This window comes from Xiphophorus maculatus, chromosome 23 (genome assembly GCF_002775205.1).
Source record: "Xiphophorus maculatus strain JP 163 A chromosome 23, X_maculatus-5.0-male, whole genome shotgun sequence".
Classification (NCBI taxonomy): Eukaryota; Metazoa; Chordata; class Actinopteri; order Cyprinodontiformes; family Poeciliidae; genus Xiphophorus; species Xiphophorus maculatus.
Window position 1 is genome coordinate 11,205,221 of NC_036465.1, and position 16,513 is coordinate 11,221,733.

The window sequence follows — 16,513 nt, forward strand, 5'->3', positions numbered from 1 at the left end:
TTCTTTTAGCTCAGGTGTATTCCTAGGTGTTGTTTGCCATTCAGGCACAAAAACATTTTAAAGATTCAGTATTACTGTTTGTGTCACACTATTCAGGTCTTAAACGCGTCTTATCCTTCAGTTTATCCACTTTTTATAAAAAAAAAAAACCTTGAAAACACTTCCTCTTTCCTTATGAAAGTCCATGCTATTGCACTCACCTGGGCAATAGAGTAGTCAGAAGAGTTTGCTGCCTGCAAACCTTCGTTGCCAGAGATTCCCACTCCGACATGAGCTGACTGGATCATTCCTACATCGTTAGCTCCGTCCCCGATGGCCAATGTGATTACCTTCACTTGTTTCTTCACCATTTCAACCACCTCCGACTTCTGAAGAGGAGAAACTCTGAAAGAAACCAGCGACGCTTGTATTACGCAATACATGATTTAGCAAATTCAAAAGAAGTAATGTTTTTACTATACAACATTCATCTTAAGTACATAAAGTTTTTGTTGTATTTTTATTAAATAAATTAATAATTTATCAATAACAATTTTACATAAAAATGACTAAAAATAGCTCAATAAGTTGTAGTTTTTAAAGAATCTACCCGTCTTCTTGATGTCCTTCTAAAACCGTTGCATTAAACAACAAACATCAAATATAGTACTGGTATAAAGAATCTGGACGCACTGTACTTAAACAATAGATAATATTCGTTGCAGCCCAAGAAAAGATCTATAGTATTCCTTTATAGTTACAATAAATTATTGAATTCAGGAATCTGATTTTTCAATTTCAAGTTATACACAGTTGCTTTTTATTTTGAGGTGGACCTTAAACTTTGAGCAGTGCAAAAAAAAAAAAAAAAGACAGCCATATATGTTTGGGTAAAGAACTAAATGGCATTCTGTGTTTAATCAGGAAGTAATTTCATATTTTCAGTGAAGGAAATAGACAAGTTTGTAACTTAAAGCTTTTTTGGAAAGAATGAATGTTTTATTTTCCCACATTAAAGTTATTAAGGGAGTAAAATTAAGAGAAACGCATTTGTAGCTTTTGCGGAGGAACTGGAATTAGCTACAATTTGTCTTGGTTGGGTGAAGCATTGCAAATTCTGTGATATTTTCAGCTTATATCCAATCAGCTTGATATATTTGTATCAGCAAAGAAGTTAAAAACCAAACTCAGGCAATAAATCTCTTCTGCAGACACAGAAAAGGATAAAGAGCACATGTTTAGTGGTAAAGCACAATTTCTGCAAAGGGAAATGCATAAGTTCAAAGAATTCACATTATAACAAGAAATCAAATAGCACATGCCTTCCTAACAGTTGAAGTCAGTGGAGAACGTTATTTATTGACTTGGTGGTTAGACAGTTATTACCTGTTGCACGTTTAGTGTGAAGAACGCGAGGACGTCAGGGAGCAAACCTGCAAGTGTATTTTTCCATTTGAACCGGCGAGCCAGCTGCTGACACTTCATGCATCGAGGGAAGCAAAGATCTGTCCACAGCTCCATATGAAGTATATACTCCACCCAGTAGAGATTTTTTATGTTATTTGACTGGAGTCCAAGTGGAAGGAGTCAGAGTATATTTACTGTTGCTGTGTTGACACCTGACCTCTAGTAAAGATCTATCCAATGTGCAGTTTCCTTCAACCCATTAAAAGAATAATCAGCACAGCCAACTTTGATTTAGACATATTTCACACATATTTTGTATTTACCATTAACTCAGATCATTCCCTAGATGTCATTTCATAATTTTTTTTCAGCTAATTAATAACTAGGTCATAAAAGCAAACTAAATTAAAATGAAGATATAAACTGCTCACATCTGAAACATTTTACATTTACATGCCTAAAACGGTAAAACATGGAAGATCCCTCTTCGCGAACAAATCGCAGAGAAAATTAATGTTATATCTGTCTTTAAAGGGTTAAGCTGTGAAAGCATATTTTTTGAGGTTTATGAAGAATTTTTCCTTCTCTGGTGTATCTTTGTGTGTACCCAAGGCAAACACAGTTGGAGGGGGAAGAAAAATAAAAAATTGATATCATGTACACAGTGCAAAGGTAATAAGGTACACTGAGAACATGCTGCGGATTTCTGGCCTGGTAGCCCGTCACAGGCGCTTAAGCACATAAGTACTTCCTACAGTTTATGTGGCAAAGGGGGTCACTGGAGTATCTTTTCATTGCCAGTTTTATTTATTAGTGTTATACAGTTTTGATAACAGAGAAGTAGAATTATTAGTACTCCAAGTTTAATTTGTCTTTATGTTTGCAGGTTCTGTTGTCATCAATTTAGGAATTGTGATTTCATTTAGACAAATACTTTAGTATCCTGTGTCTGAATCAATCAAAACTGATTGCTTGTTGGAATGTTTCAAATGTTCACTTGTATTTCAGGTCTATTTTATTCCTTCAGGAGTAAATTTTACCTGCAACAAATGACTGCTTTACAGGACAAGGCCAGATCCAGGAAGTACTGACGCACTCCGAACGTTAGAGCGTATTTAAGAGTCTTTCCATCAATAATGAGAGCAAAGTCATTTTCCTTGTAGATGGCATCTCCCAGAAGTCCACAGTGGTGGCTAAGTATTTCCCTTGTTGCCTGAAAGATACAAAATATGAAAATCACAAATATTAGTTATATACAGCTATATTTGTTTGGAAGCAATAATATAACCTCTATTATTTTGCTTTGATGCAGTTTTTAGAAAATGCACATGTAGAAGAACAATGAAGCACCTTTTGTATAAATTTGAATAAGTTTCACACAGTAGCTTCCTTAATTTATCCCAGGAATTTTCTTCAAAAACTGGACTGAATTCTTTAATCAACTCTCTCTTCATGAGGTGTGTAAATTTAAGGCGTGTTTGTTTGAATATGCAGATTTCTTTTGTATTGTAGTAGGTAAAAAAAAACAGTCCCTGAATTGTAGAGTTTTGAATAAATAATAAATAAACAAGTCCACAAGCTTTGTCTGAAACATTTGTTCAGAAAAAGCTTGAACAAATGTACGATGTAGAGAACATATTGTTCTTCACCCTACTGACATTCCCACTGGGGTCTAAATTTCAAAGTTCATTTTTTCATTTTTAAAATGAAAGGTTTTGGTAAATTATGATAAAACTTCACATGTGGAGGTTATTTTGACATGTACCATCTACTAAAGTATATCAGATACTGCAGCACACCTTCAGGTATTGGTGGAATTCATAGTATGGCAAATCAGGGATGCTTTAGTGGCAACTCTCCATCAGGCAGGTGGTCATACTGCTAGGTCTGATCAGCTTACATCTTAACTCCAGTTTCTAACACCAAACTGCTGAGGAACATCTGCTTCTCATCCTGGATGTTTATCATCTTTCATATTTATTACACTTAGACTCAGGCTATGAGGCGATACCTTTGATAAATTGAAGACGGATTCTGATATCTTTATAGTAGATCCAGCGATGACTGATAAGAGATGGTGGAAAAAAATAAACGATTCTGACAAGAGGATCAACTGTCTTGGAATACAAGCATGTCTGAAAGGACGGAGCGGTGAGATCACTGTTTTTATCTTCTGTCTTCTCCACAGATGGTGAAGAGAGTTTCTTATTATCAGACAGGTAGGAAGCCACTTTATTTAACTTCAAACATAAATAATATCTTTGGAGTTATGTATCGTAGTGAAAATTGTTCATTTATAAACAAGCTTCAACTTAGAACATAAAATAAAAGAGAAAGTGTTGAATATGTGGTGCCAAGCAGATGCACAAACAGCTGAACTCAAAGAAATAATGGAGACCATTTTCAGAACTGAAGGAGGAAGGTGCCTGGCCTGGTGTGGAGGTCAGATATGTCAAAGCATTCAGATTGCACCATGGGGACCGTGCAATTTTTGCCTGGCATAACAGAACTCTGAAACCTCAGCTTAAGGGAAATATTTGGAGAGGGAGGCTTTACGTTTCACAAAGTGAGCAATGCAGACTGAGAGACACGCAAGGAGAGAAATGATGGATTAATAGGAGAGAAGCTGAGCAAGAGGATACAAGCCGAGAGCAGCTGGGAGGACTTTACCATCCTGATGGGATCTATAAAACAGCTTGAGATGGTGAACAGCGGACAAGCGCATGTGTATCCATGAATGTATTGAGGTCAAGGTACCCACAGGCTGGGATATCTAAATTTAAGTACAACAGTTAGATCTGAGTTGCCCTGGGTCTTTTTAGATTACATCTCAGTGCATTAGCAATGTATGAAATGCTCTCTGTACAGACCACTGGAATGAGAAAGAATTCACTTTGTTTGGGACATCAGCAATCCATCACAAAGTCTGATAAGCAAAGTTTACAATTTCCTCAAGTACTTTGCTCATTTCCCCCCTTATTTCCACTGAGGAATTTTAGCACTAATGCTACGCGTCTCCGGCTAAAGCCTCTTTGTTATGGCTATAATCACCAGTTGAGCCTATGTGACGAGCTAGTGTTTGGTTTTGGAACGGGTATGTGGTGGCCATTCAGAAATCCACGGGAGCTTCCAATAAAGACTGAGCTCCATTGTTGATATAGTTCTTGACTGATGCAGCCAAAAGGACGTGACCATCATGATGTGGAATCTGGACATTTGTATGGATCAAATGTCATCATCTGTTCAGACTCAGAGGCCTACAACAAAGGGACACTCAAACTTCATAAAAAAAAGCACAGAGATGGATTTGCACATTTATTTGTAAAGGTGAGGCAAGCCTATACAAAACATGCTCATATTTTTTGAAAATAAATTTACTAGATTTAGATTTTACTGTGCTCAGTTCTACATATTTGGATATATTTTCAGAATGATCTGGTTTAGAGCCTCTATTTGAATCAACATAAGCTGCTGCTGGCCACGCCCCCAACTGAACATTTACACTGGCACTTGAAAATGGCTGCAAACAGATGCACAATTACACAACTGCAAATTTTTGAAAAGTAGAACTAGAGCCTCTTACACAACCAAGAAGAATGCAGCAAAATGTTTCTGGATGGTAAGTCAATAATGAAACAGTTGCGTTTTCTAGCAGTGATTGTACAGTGCATGTAGCAATAAAACCAGGTAACTAAACATCCTGGAGCTCTGTTTGGGATACTTGGTGGTGAGCTGGGCTCGGCAGGGGTCCCTAGGTGGTGTTCATCAAATATGACTTATCGGAAGGTTTTTGAAATGGCTTGCTTTGCAGATACCAAAAAACATTTACTTATTACCGAGAAAAGCCTGGGTGGGTTTTTTAAGTGCTTGAACTTTTTTTTCTTTTTTTAAAAAAGAAGTCTAGACATAAAGGGAAGCATAAAAATGTACAAAAAGTAAATTTTGCATAATAGGCCCCCTTTAAATTAGAAACTATTGGTAGTTCAGGCATATTTGGGACTGAAAACAGGCAAAAAAGATCTATGTTTGAATAAGTGCTCTCATATCTGCTGACCCCACAGCTTGGCTCTCTGTCTTGGTGGACAGCTTTCTGTTTCTGAGTTTTAACAAACTGCCTTATGTAAGCATCTGCTCAACCACAGCAGAATGGGAGCTGACATTTCAAAGCACTGGCCTGTGGGCTGTATGAATGCACCAACCTAACATTCTACCTCGGCTCCATTTATCACGTTTAACAAACGTATGACAGAGTGAAGGCCGTCCGTCATCACAGAGAACCACCCCCTCCAGCCGCTTCATTCACAGCTTTTCGTCTTTTTCCTGTCTTTCTGCCTGACAAAGCCAAACCCGGTGGAGTCTTGGCTTCAGTCGACATATGTAGCTTTTCCCCTGCTGAAACTGCAGGGACTTGCCCTTTTCAATCGCAGGAACAACAGACATGGCTCTCCTGCAAGGGGGTTAACAGACTTCCCTGTTGGGTGTCGTCATGTTAAATGCGGATTTCAGGATGTGGGCTGGGTTTTTATGGAAGGCACTCTGTGGAATTATCGTTTAATATAGGCAAATCTTTCTGGCAAAGAAAGATTTGCCAGAAAGACTAAGTGAGGATAGTTAAGAGTTACTTCCAAAGCAAGGGATGAATTGTTATTAATCAAGATAAAATGTGTGTAGCCCTATTTAGATTTTCCAATTAGATACGTAGAAGTGCATGCCAACAGCAAGAGGTTTCCTTAAAAAGTAGAATATAAAAGTATATATGCGCAGAGGAATTGGCTGGTGTCCCCAAAATTAGCAAAGTTTTAGTTCAATCAACTTTAACAACACTCTTTAGTGTGGATGTAGTTACTGAGTTAGGAAAGCTAACTTAGTTTAAAAAATTTAATCAGTATTAGTAAAGTAAATATTAGGAGGACAACAGCGATGTAAAAATATATTTAGATGAAACTGTTTCCTCTAACATGTTTAAACATGTATGCAGTTCATTCAGGCAAGATAAAGCAAGACTTGCAGGTAACAGGAATGCTGAACATAGTACAGTAACATTTTTAGCTTTTTTTGAGCTTTTATCTTCTGTCATGCATCAACACTGGATTTGGAAATCTCAACAGGGTCTTCAAATTCTTAGCAGTAAAGTTATAATAGCTGGGCTGACTGTGCAAATTTCTAAAATTAGATGTTAGTCAGTTTGAATTTCTGGTCTCATTCATTGACATTCAAGTCAATGAATGTCTAGTTCTCTGTAGAACTTGATGGCAAAGTGAGCTTATAATTTAACCACTTAATGGAGGTGTTTGAGCAAAATTACATCTTAAAGGTGCAGAACAAAAGCTCCCGAGGACAGGAATTGGAGGCCTATGGTTTGAACCATTAACTCTATTTATTCTTTAAAATAATAGTAAAATGCTGTGCAGTATTAAATATGCACCATACAGTAGTTGTTAAAGAGAGATCATACAACCGAATTTTACAAAAACCTGGGCGTGGAAATGTAGTTTAAAAAAGCAGATATATACAGATATACAAATTAAAAGAAAATATTTTACATTTATTTTTGCATGTTTTTACATCATTAGTTTTATACAGATAATTTTTAATTATGATCAAAGAAATCCAAAAATACTTACATTCAGACTGTCTTCATTAATCACCAGCATGCCCATGTTCTTTGTAAGAAGTTTGCAGGAATGTCCTGTAGGATCACAGAAAGAAAAAAGAAAAAAAAATGTACTGAAGCTTGTTGATGTATTACAAAAGACCGAAGCAAAAGCATTGCATAGGTCATCCAGTACATGAAAGGCATAAAACTACAAAAAGGAGAAAATTAAACGGGCTGTAAAAATCTAAATGTTACAGCTAGCTGAGAACTCCAGTCTTAGGACATGACTAATGAGTTTGGTTTACAAGAGTTTGTCAGTTTCCTGTTTTAACAGGCAGTTACAACTCTGGGTTACCCAACATGGCTCTCTGGGGAACGATCTCCACAGGGTTTGGCCGGGACACACACTCAGGGTCACCAGCAAGTGGTGGATGGAGTCTCTCATTGGGGGGAAAACAGAAATATTTCATGAACCAAGACTAAAGTCTTCACTTTAGCGCTGGGGCTGCATGAGAAAGCTGCCATCTGTGGCATAACCACATACATATTTGAGGGCTTCAACACTTTGCTTCTGTCTGGAAGCAGATTTCAGTAATTTTTTTTAAAGAAATTACCACATAACCTGTCTTGAGAACACATGGGTGGCATTTTCTGAGAGTGAAAATGAAATAAGCATATGAATAAACAACAGTGCGCACACACAGAGGAAATGAACATGTTTCAGAGTTAAGCTCAAACAGGCTCGAGTCTGGGGTCTAGCAGATTGTTTTCTTAAGTTCAAAGGTGCAAACGTCCAAAAATTTGCCAGTGTGGAAAATGTCTCCCCATCTCAACACCGTCTCTGTTCCCTTCCCCCACTCGTCAATTCTTGACACAACCCTTCCGCCTAATGTGTTTACCTTTTAACTCCTTTCACTCTTTTTTTTTTTGTCATAGTTAAATTCTTGAGCCTTTTCAATTCCAGGAGGAACTAAAAACCGTTCCAGCAAGCCTCGAGGAATGCATAACGACACTCATGTCACAGCAATCTCAGCTGCACAAAGGAAGCAAGATTTAATTCTTCACACAGAACCTTAACAAAATAATATCCTTTGAACTTTTTCACATTTCATTAGGTAGCAACCTCAAATCTCCATGTACTTTACTGGTATTTTATGTGACAGACCAACACAAACTTATTCACCATTATATAATTATCATTGTAAAGTAGAAAGAATACAAAACCTGGACATCTCTCCCAATGAACCAGACTTTCTAGTCAATCAAACGAGAGTTTGATCAAAGCGGACTAAACAGGGTTGATATGAAAGCACCCAGAAAGGCATTTCATTTTGTGTCTCTCTGCTGACGTGACTGATCAAACCAAGGGTTAAACATGCAACGTATTTACAGAGAAAGCAGTAAAAGGCTGTATTTCTGGAGAAAGAAACATTGCTCTTTTATAGAACTGGGCCAGATTTACAGAAAAGCTCTCTTATGTTATGTCCAGATACATGAACTCTGCAGGAGTTATTTGTAATAAATCAGCCGCTTGGGTGGTGTAGGCTTCATATTCAACTGTTAACACAAATCTTGAGCTGCATCATCAGTTTAATTTGGAATATTGTATGGAGCGCCGTTTCACTGGCAATGGGAATAATGTTTCAGTGAGGAAAACAGTAAAAAATAACATAAATACTGAGCAGAGTTTTTACAGAGCAGCTCAGCCAAAAGGTGGAGCTGTGAAAATACTTCCAGTGAGCATTAGCCTCAGCTGAGCCCCCTCACATCTGGGCACAGTGGGCACAAAAGGCTGATTCAGTCAGGCCTCAGTGGTAGGTGCAGCCGCAAAAACGAACCCACTTTTAAAAGCTATTTTTCTAAACTTTTTGCTACCGAGTTGGCTGTATTCAAGGTTGATCCACTTTTGGTAGTCATCCACTCTGTGATCCCAGGGCAAACAAGGACGTGAACTACAAACTGAAACGGCCAGGCAGCGTTGGGTTGTTTACCTTCCAGATAACATCTGCAACAGTAAAATCTCTGAGGAAGTGAGATGTAGAAGAGGGGCCTGCTTGAGTACATATGCATGGCATTTATTTCACGTCAACGTAGGGAGCTCATACATCATCCTGCAACAGATGCTTTCATTAAATGTGTGTGACACAGCAACATTGAGCTTATCCGGAGTTTATCATGCTGGGTGAGGAATGACTGCAGGGCCGACTGGAGTATCTGTACAGGGAGGTGCACAAACGCAGCAAAAAGTGTCATGATGCAGGAACATCAAGAGGAAAAAAAGCACCTGTACTGCAAACAGCTTTACTTAGTCTTGCACAATTTCTGACTTTTTCACCTTAACTCATGGTACAACCACAAAAGATCAATGTGTTTTATTCAAATTTTAAGTATAGAACCAGAACAAAGTAGTGCAAAATGACAAAGTGAAAAAAAAGACAAATGGGTTTAATTTTTTTAAAGAAATGTGCATCTTTATTTAGCCCTTTTAATCTAATACTGCTGAATAATCAGCAGAAGCACAATGGCCTTAGAGGATTTTAATATAGCATTAATGTAAAAACAAAGTAACTGTTTATAGAAAACCTCTTTGCACTTTGGCACAATCCATGACAGGACACAAAAAACATGTGGAAGAGGCTGGTCTGGTCAAATAAAACCAAGATTTACCTTTTTGCCTCTATACAAAACACTCATTGTCTGTAAAACTAACAGCACATTACTCTGAATACAATGTCTCCTCCTTGCACCATGGCAATGGCAGCATAATGCTGTGGGCTTTGACAGAAAAACTGGTCACATATGATGGGAAGATGGTTGGAGAAATGCTGCTCAATTCTGGAACAAAATCCTAAGCATAACGCCAGAGTTACAATGGCTCTGGCTTTATGCTTAGGATTTTGATTTGGACTGTGATATTCCAATACATCTTATGTATTGGAATGGCACAGTCAAAGTCCAGGCATAAATCTATTACATTTATGGCAAGACTTAAAAATTGATTTTCACATATACTCTCCATCCAACCTGACAGAGCTTAATAAAAAAATAGACTAACATTTCAGTCTCTAGATGTGTTAAGCTGCTCTAATGCACGAAAAGACTTAAAGCTGTAATTAAATGTGAATACGTATTTCTGTCACACATTTCACATTTGTTCCTTCAGAAATATTCACTACAGTGTGTTGGTCCACTTGTTAAAACCCCAATAAAATACATTAAAACAAGTTAAGAAACATTCAAAAGGAAGGAATTCTTTTGCAGGGCACTGTAAATGTTTTTACTGTACATGTGTTAACAATTCCAGCAGCAGTTAGTCATTATGCAGCTGGTAGCAGAGCTTAGTTTGTATGAAGCTTAAGTAGTGGCTTCCCTCTGCGTACAAGTAGTTGTTTTCAGTGAAAGGGAGAATTAAAACAAACTCTGCTGCAAAGAATGTTTACAAACTACACCACTGATGATTTTAGAGGTAGACGGCACGCCACATTACATGACAGAGAACAGAGAGCAGCATTCACATGAAACACAAAGCCTTACCAAGTATGTTTGGTCTTATTTCTAGTGCAAATATCTTAGTACATTTGAAATAAGGCAAAAAGTAGAAGTGACTATTCAGCATGATCAGAGCTTGTTTTCAGTAAATAATTCTTTAATATTGATGAAAAGTACTAGTTAGACTGGCAAATTATTTCACCTTTATCAAGACATTTTTCCCATGTTATAAGTGAAATTATTTCAAGTGTACTAAGATATTTGCACTAGAAACTAGACTAATAAGTTCGCTGTTGTTGCTCACCGATGTTGATGGCTGTTTCCTGTTTGTCCCCCGTCAGGATCCAGATCTTGATGTCAGCCTTCATTAAGGTCTCAATCGTTTCAGGGACTTTATCTTGGAGCTTGTCTTCTATGGCTGTGGCCCCCAGGAGCTGCAGGTTCTACCATAGAGAAGTTCAGAATATACAGTATATGAGTTAGTGCTAACGTGGGTCAAAAAGAAATCTTCCAACTATTTTTTGTTTACCACCCAGAAAAACCACCAAGGGATTCTTAGAAGGTTTTGGATAAATTTTTAAGCTCCTCTAAGTGCGCATTTCTTCACATGATTTCACCCCACGCACACACAAGTAGGCCCATAAACACTTTTGGTCAGTTTCTCAGGAAACTGGGGCTCTTTAGGGTTAGTTGTGGACTTGTAAGGGCTCATCACAAGACCAAGAATTTGACAAGAGCCAGTGGCAGCGGGGAGACAGAAGCCAGCAGGCGAGGAAAAACCAGAGAAGCTCTTTAAATTGAGACCTGAGCCCTAATGCCAGTTTGTGTGTAGCTCTGGCCTGCTTGTTTGCTGGGAACAGGAAGCCTGCGGAAGAACCTTATACTTATGTGCTCTGACATAACCAACTTTTTATGTCTGAAATATTTACTTTTTACCTCAGTTTGTGGAAAAGAAGAATTAAGGCATCTACTTCATAAATCGGTTAAAAGCAGTTTGCTGTTTAGGATTTGTAGTGAAGCACTGAGGCAATAAGATGATGCCTTCATGTGCTCCTGTTCCGTATAAAAAGAATTGCGGATTGTAAATTAACAAACTGATCTCCTACCTGAGGGACCAGTCTACTGATAGTCTTCCTACAAAGTACCTCCACTTAACTGGTATTGTATTTAGCATAACTGTAAGAAAATGGTCCAAAATAATGGCTTTAAGCTTTTTTGGCATATATCAATCTGCAAAGTCTAAAACAGACTTCAGTGTCAAGGTGCAGTTTAGCCGAGTCCAGGTGTTGTTGTTGTTAGTGGATTGTGCAGCAAAGACCACTGAAGAGTTTGGGGGAGATTCAGAAGATGTGAGCTGCAGATGAAGTCAGAGAGAGATGAAGTAAAAGTCACCACCACAAAGACATACAGGAAATGCGGTAAAATTGTTGCATTCCTTATTTTTTGCATCACAAGGATGGCAGAAGCACCTTACCTGAGTTCAGGGGGAAAGAACTGAACTCATTTAGTCAGATGAAAGTAAAGTGACATCAACAAGTGTTACCAGGACATCTTAGGAGCACTGCATGCTTCCCTCCACTGATTTATTGAGATACTGATTTCAGTTTCCTTGGTACTTGTCCACACCACCAAAAGTATCAATACTTGTTTCTACGATCACTGACTAGCCAGCAAACTCACCTGACCTGAATTGTGCAACGCTGCAATGATGCAGTCATTCATGCACAAAATGTATGGTACACATACATACAGTACTTCTCAATATGCTGCAGTTCTCTATTAAAATCCATTCTGCTGTTGGTCTTGTGCAGTATTCAATTTTTCCTGGAAAATTTGAATACTGAAAATAGAAGAAAAAAAAAAGATTTTTCTTCTATTTTTCAGTTTTTATTAGCTGTCAGCCATAAACATGATAATTAAGAGAAATGAACACTTAAAAACAATCACTGTGTGAGTTAAATCTATATGTGCTCGGCTTTTTTTCAGTGAAGTCAAATTTTTTTACTGAAATAAAATAACTTTATAATGACATTCTAATTGACTTTGTTTTAAAGCAGATCTCAATAAAAGTCTTTACAGTAAGTGTGGAACTTTTGCATCTATAAAATTTGACTGTGGCTCTATTCTGCCCCCTTGTGGAGCTGATTTGTATAAAGTTGAGGTGTGGGTGGCCCAGAGCAGCAGTGAACCCAAACTGTGGGCAGCCGCAGTGTCACACTCAGCTCATTAGGCAGCGCACGTTACATTTTCCTTTTTGAAAGCTTTTATGTTTGGCTCATGATTGATTGCCTCCATTTGTTTTGGGCGGCCCCAAGCAGCCATGAAGACGAGCCAAAAGGTTGATTTACAACTGCGGCTTCCTGTGTTTGAGACACGCTTTCACACACACCAGCCGCATAGAAAACCAACACTACCTGCTGCAGAAACGCTTAGATTCAAACCAAAAGGACACATTTTAGAACATCTGAATCTCTGTATGTATAGCTACACCTGCCTTTCTAGTTACACTTATAATCATCTCCCTATTTAGCAGCACCACAGGTAGAAATGAGTGAAATGCCTTATGATAAATGTATTTTTTTACTGGAGAAACATATTCTTACACAAACAAAAATGTAAAAACTTAACTTTTATCCTGAGCTAGTATATTCTCTGGTTGTTTTTTTTTAATTAAATAATAATTGTATAAACTAAACCAGTGCTGCAATTATTAGTACCTTCAACAGTTTCTATGAAATAAATGTAATAAAGCATTTTTTGCAATTTATGCTTTACACCTTAAATTAACACCTTCCAAAGAGCCAAATAATTGACAGTTTCTCTTTGTCCATCCTGTAAAACTATAACAAAGAAAGTAATTTCATTGGAAATGGTCTTGGAAATGGGAAAGACAAGAGTGCTGAAGATCATCTCTGCATCACCTCTTCTATTCCTACATTCAGAGAAATAAAAACTGGATCTGAGACCAACAAGACTGGTAAAGGTCCCAGGTTTATCTCTCCACCTCAAACAGTGAGAACGGTGACAAAACATCAACTTTAACTGGATCTGTGAGCTCTGGTCAGATGAGCCAAATTACAGCTCTCTGATCATCTGTGGTGTGCTTAGTCTGAAACAAAGTATGAATGTGTTTTCACTCACTGTTCAATCTCCTTATATTCACTGTTCAGCGTACTGAATGATCGATTACGCTGTGGGCCTGCTTCCCTCTTCCTTAACATGTTTAAATAAAACTCTGGTGGCCTCTGCCAAAAAACTAAAAATGAGACATCATAAGTTCATCCAACATGGCAAAATGTTGAAAAATGACTGGCCACTTTCCTCTCAACAAATAGGGATGCCAATAACTGTAGCATAGTTGGGTTTGTGATAAACTCAAATTAAATTGAACTGAATGGGTGTTATCAACAGAAAATCAGAGCGTTCCTCATCACAAACCTTCTCTATGAGCTCGTAGCTTTCCTCTAGTTTCAGGGCTCTGTTCTGGATGGCGGTGCAGGCTCGGTGGTGCAGCTCCTGCCAGTGCTGATAGGACGACTCGCTGATGTCTGCCACAGCAAAGCACAGAGTGCGCAGGCCTGGAGGAATGAACGCAAAATCACAACTTCTTAAATGGAGATCCAGTCAGAAGCAGTGTCCAATACTCATTCAGATTTTGTCTCCTGACAAACAACTACTCAATAAAAAAAAATATTTATCCACATTACTGAAGTGCACCATTTGTGGATTTGTGTGTATATCAGTGTTTTCTATGTTTCTCTACCAGACCAATGGAGATCTTCAAATTTTTTCCAGATACCTTGTTTTTTTTGTTGTTTTGTTTTTCATTTTCTTATGACTTTACAAAAGATGACAGTGTTTGAAGTGATGCCTTAGAAAACAACTCAAAGTGTGCCATTCCACTCACAGGTTGTTAATTAACCTGAGAATCCTTCACTCTGGCATTTACTAAAAAGAAACAGGTAGACATAAATGACTTAAAGCAGCGACATTTTAGACCCATTTAAAGTCAGACCATGAGGGAAAAGTAAATAAATTGTGTCCTTTCATACAGTTTATGAAAATAGTTTCAACTGAATCTCTCCCATACAGTCCCCAGAATTGTGTTGATCTGTAGAAAAACCACCCATTTTTTTCTTTTTATTTTTTTTAAATAACTGATATGCCCCTTTTAATAACTCCTTACAGGCCTCAGACAAACAGGTACATTTCTGTAGAATGGAGATAGCAAAAAAAACAACACTTTCTGTTTGAACAATATGGAAACTTGCTGAAAAGTGAAAACACGTAAAGACATTTACTGATGTCTAAATGCTGTTGAGTCTCTTGAATCTCCATGTTCACTAATGTTCTCTAACAGACCTTTGGGACCTTCACAGAAGAGATGGATGTATACGGAGATTAGACTGTACACACATGCTCCCCATTTACTAATTAGATTAATTCAAACCCAAATTAATGTAATGGCACCAAGTTTATGTATAGTATCCTCCAAAACAATTCACAGTAACTGATGTTTGTTTTTAGCCATTTCCAGCTCTTTCTAATTGACAGATCAAAGATCTTCACAATCCAGCCAGAATGTTATATTTAGCCTACATCAAATATTCCCAGTGACATAATTTTGCTGCTGTTTCACAAGGGGGCAGTATGAACATAGCACATGAGGGGCTCCTTCTACTGCAGTTTCCAACCAGTTTACAGTTTTATGTTGTTACTCCTCCTTATACTCATCTAAATCAATTATCCAAAAAAAGATTAGTGGGAGTGAAACCACTTGGGGAGAAAAAAAACCCCTCAGTGGGCTGCTAGAATAAAACATCTCATCATGGCCAGGAATACATAAGAGCCGTCTTCTGTGCATTACAGGCTAGCTGAGACAGAGGGCAGTATTTCTCCACTCACCCTCAGTGGCAAACTGCTCCAGGTGCTTTAATGTGATCTCTTTGTACCTTGAGCTGTCGGCCAGACGGTCGTAGATCACAGTGTCCTGAAGGGAAATGAAAACTCATTGGTTACCAACAACCAGAGGGTAGAGACAGTAACCGGCTGAAATTGTTTGCGTTGTTAAATGGAATCTGTTTCCATTTCTTATCATATGTGTGAATTTTCGTGATCTTCTTGATAATGTGTTCCAGTATCACAACTAAATTCAAAATATAGAACTTAAAATGTTTTATTCTCAGTGTAATGCACTAAAAAATTTAGAAGGTTCTGCTGACTTGTACCACTGCAGATAAAACCAAACATTTCTGTCTGTCACACTGCACATGTGTAATACGAAGCAGCCTTTATCCTGCTGCTCAAAGAAAGACTTCCTAATGTGAGGGAGAGGCAGAGCGGGGAGAGTGGCGATGGTGGTGTTGGGCTGTCATGTGTTGCCATGGAGAGAGACAGACTCACAGCTCCTTTGCAGTAAAGGCGAATCTTGCCAGATGGGGTGCGCATGATGACAGACATCCTCTTCCTTGTGCTGCACAACAAAAAGCCCAAACAGGATGGTGAAAGTGAAAAAAACAGGGAGAAAAAGAATCTCAGTGTGAAATAACAGTAGCATTTAAAAGAAAAGAAATACCTTGTAAACTCCAGCACATGAAGCAGTTCATACTTTTCTTCGCTTCCAGGCTAAAAAAAAAGAAAAGAAAATGAAAAAAAGAAAAAAATGTAAGCGAAATGCGAGTTAAGCAAATCAATCCAATGGAGACTCCTCCATCTTTGTTTTCTGTCTGAGCTTTCTTTAAGTAGCACAAGCCAACCCTTTCTCTTCATTTAAATCAGCCTTAACTGCTGTTTAAAACTGTTTATCAGTTGCCTTCTGATGGCAGAAGAACAAGGTAAAATTCAATTAACCTTCCTAATTGGGAAGACTGTGAGGTGAAATATCATGAGACCTTTAGAAGCGATTAGGAAATGGAACAAACATATACGCCCCAAGAGGATTTAAAAAAAGAAAACTGTTCTGGCTTTTGAGCCTCAGGGCCCGTTAGTGCAATTATCATGTTTGCCACTTAAGCTAACAGCTCCAAATCCACAGTATTAATA

The 16,513-nt window shown here is 38.0% G+C and overlaps 1 protein-coding gene across 8 annotated transcripts in view; it reads right to left on the reverse strand.

Annotated features, from left to right (window-relative positions):
• Positions 1 to 16,513, reverse strand: part of atp8a1 (ATPase phospholipid transporting 8A1) — a 104,221-nt gene that overhangs the window by 33,323 nt on the left and 54,385 nt on the right. For all 8 annotated transcript variants that reach the window (XM_023328990.1, XM_023328988.1, XM_005802072.3 and 5 more), the window contains 8 exons: positions 16,047 to 16,096; positions 15,875 to 15,944; positions 15,377 to 15,461; positions 13,910 to 14,049; positions 10,776 to 10,914; positions 7,011 to 7,075; positions 2,427 to 2,599; positions 201 to 384 (listed from right to left, as the gene is read on the reverse strand). In XM_023328990.1, coding sequence (XP_023184758.1) covers positions 201 to 384; positions 2,427 to 2,599; positions 7,011 to 7,075; positions 10,776 to 10,914; positions 13,910 to 14,049; positions 15,377 to 15,461; positions 15,875 to 15,944; positions 16,047 to 16,096 — 906 coding nt within the window. The remainder of the gene's footprint in view (positions 1 to 200; positions 385 to 2,426; positions 2,600 to 7,010; positions 7,076 to 10,775; positions 10,915 to 13,909; positions 14,050 to 15,376; positions 15,462 to 15,874; positions 15,945 to 16,046; positions 16,097 to 16,513) is intronic.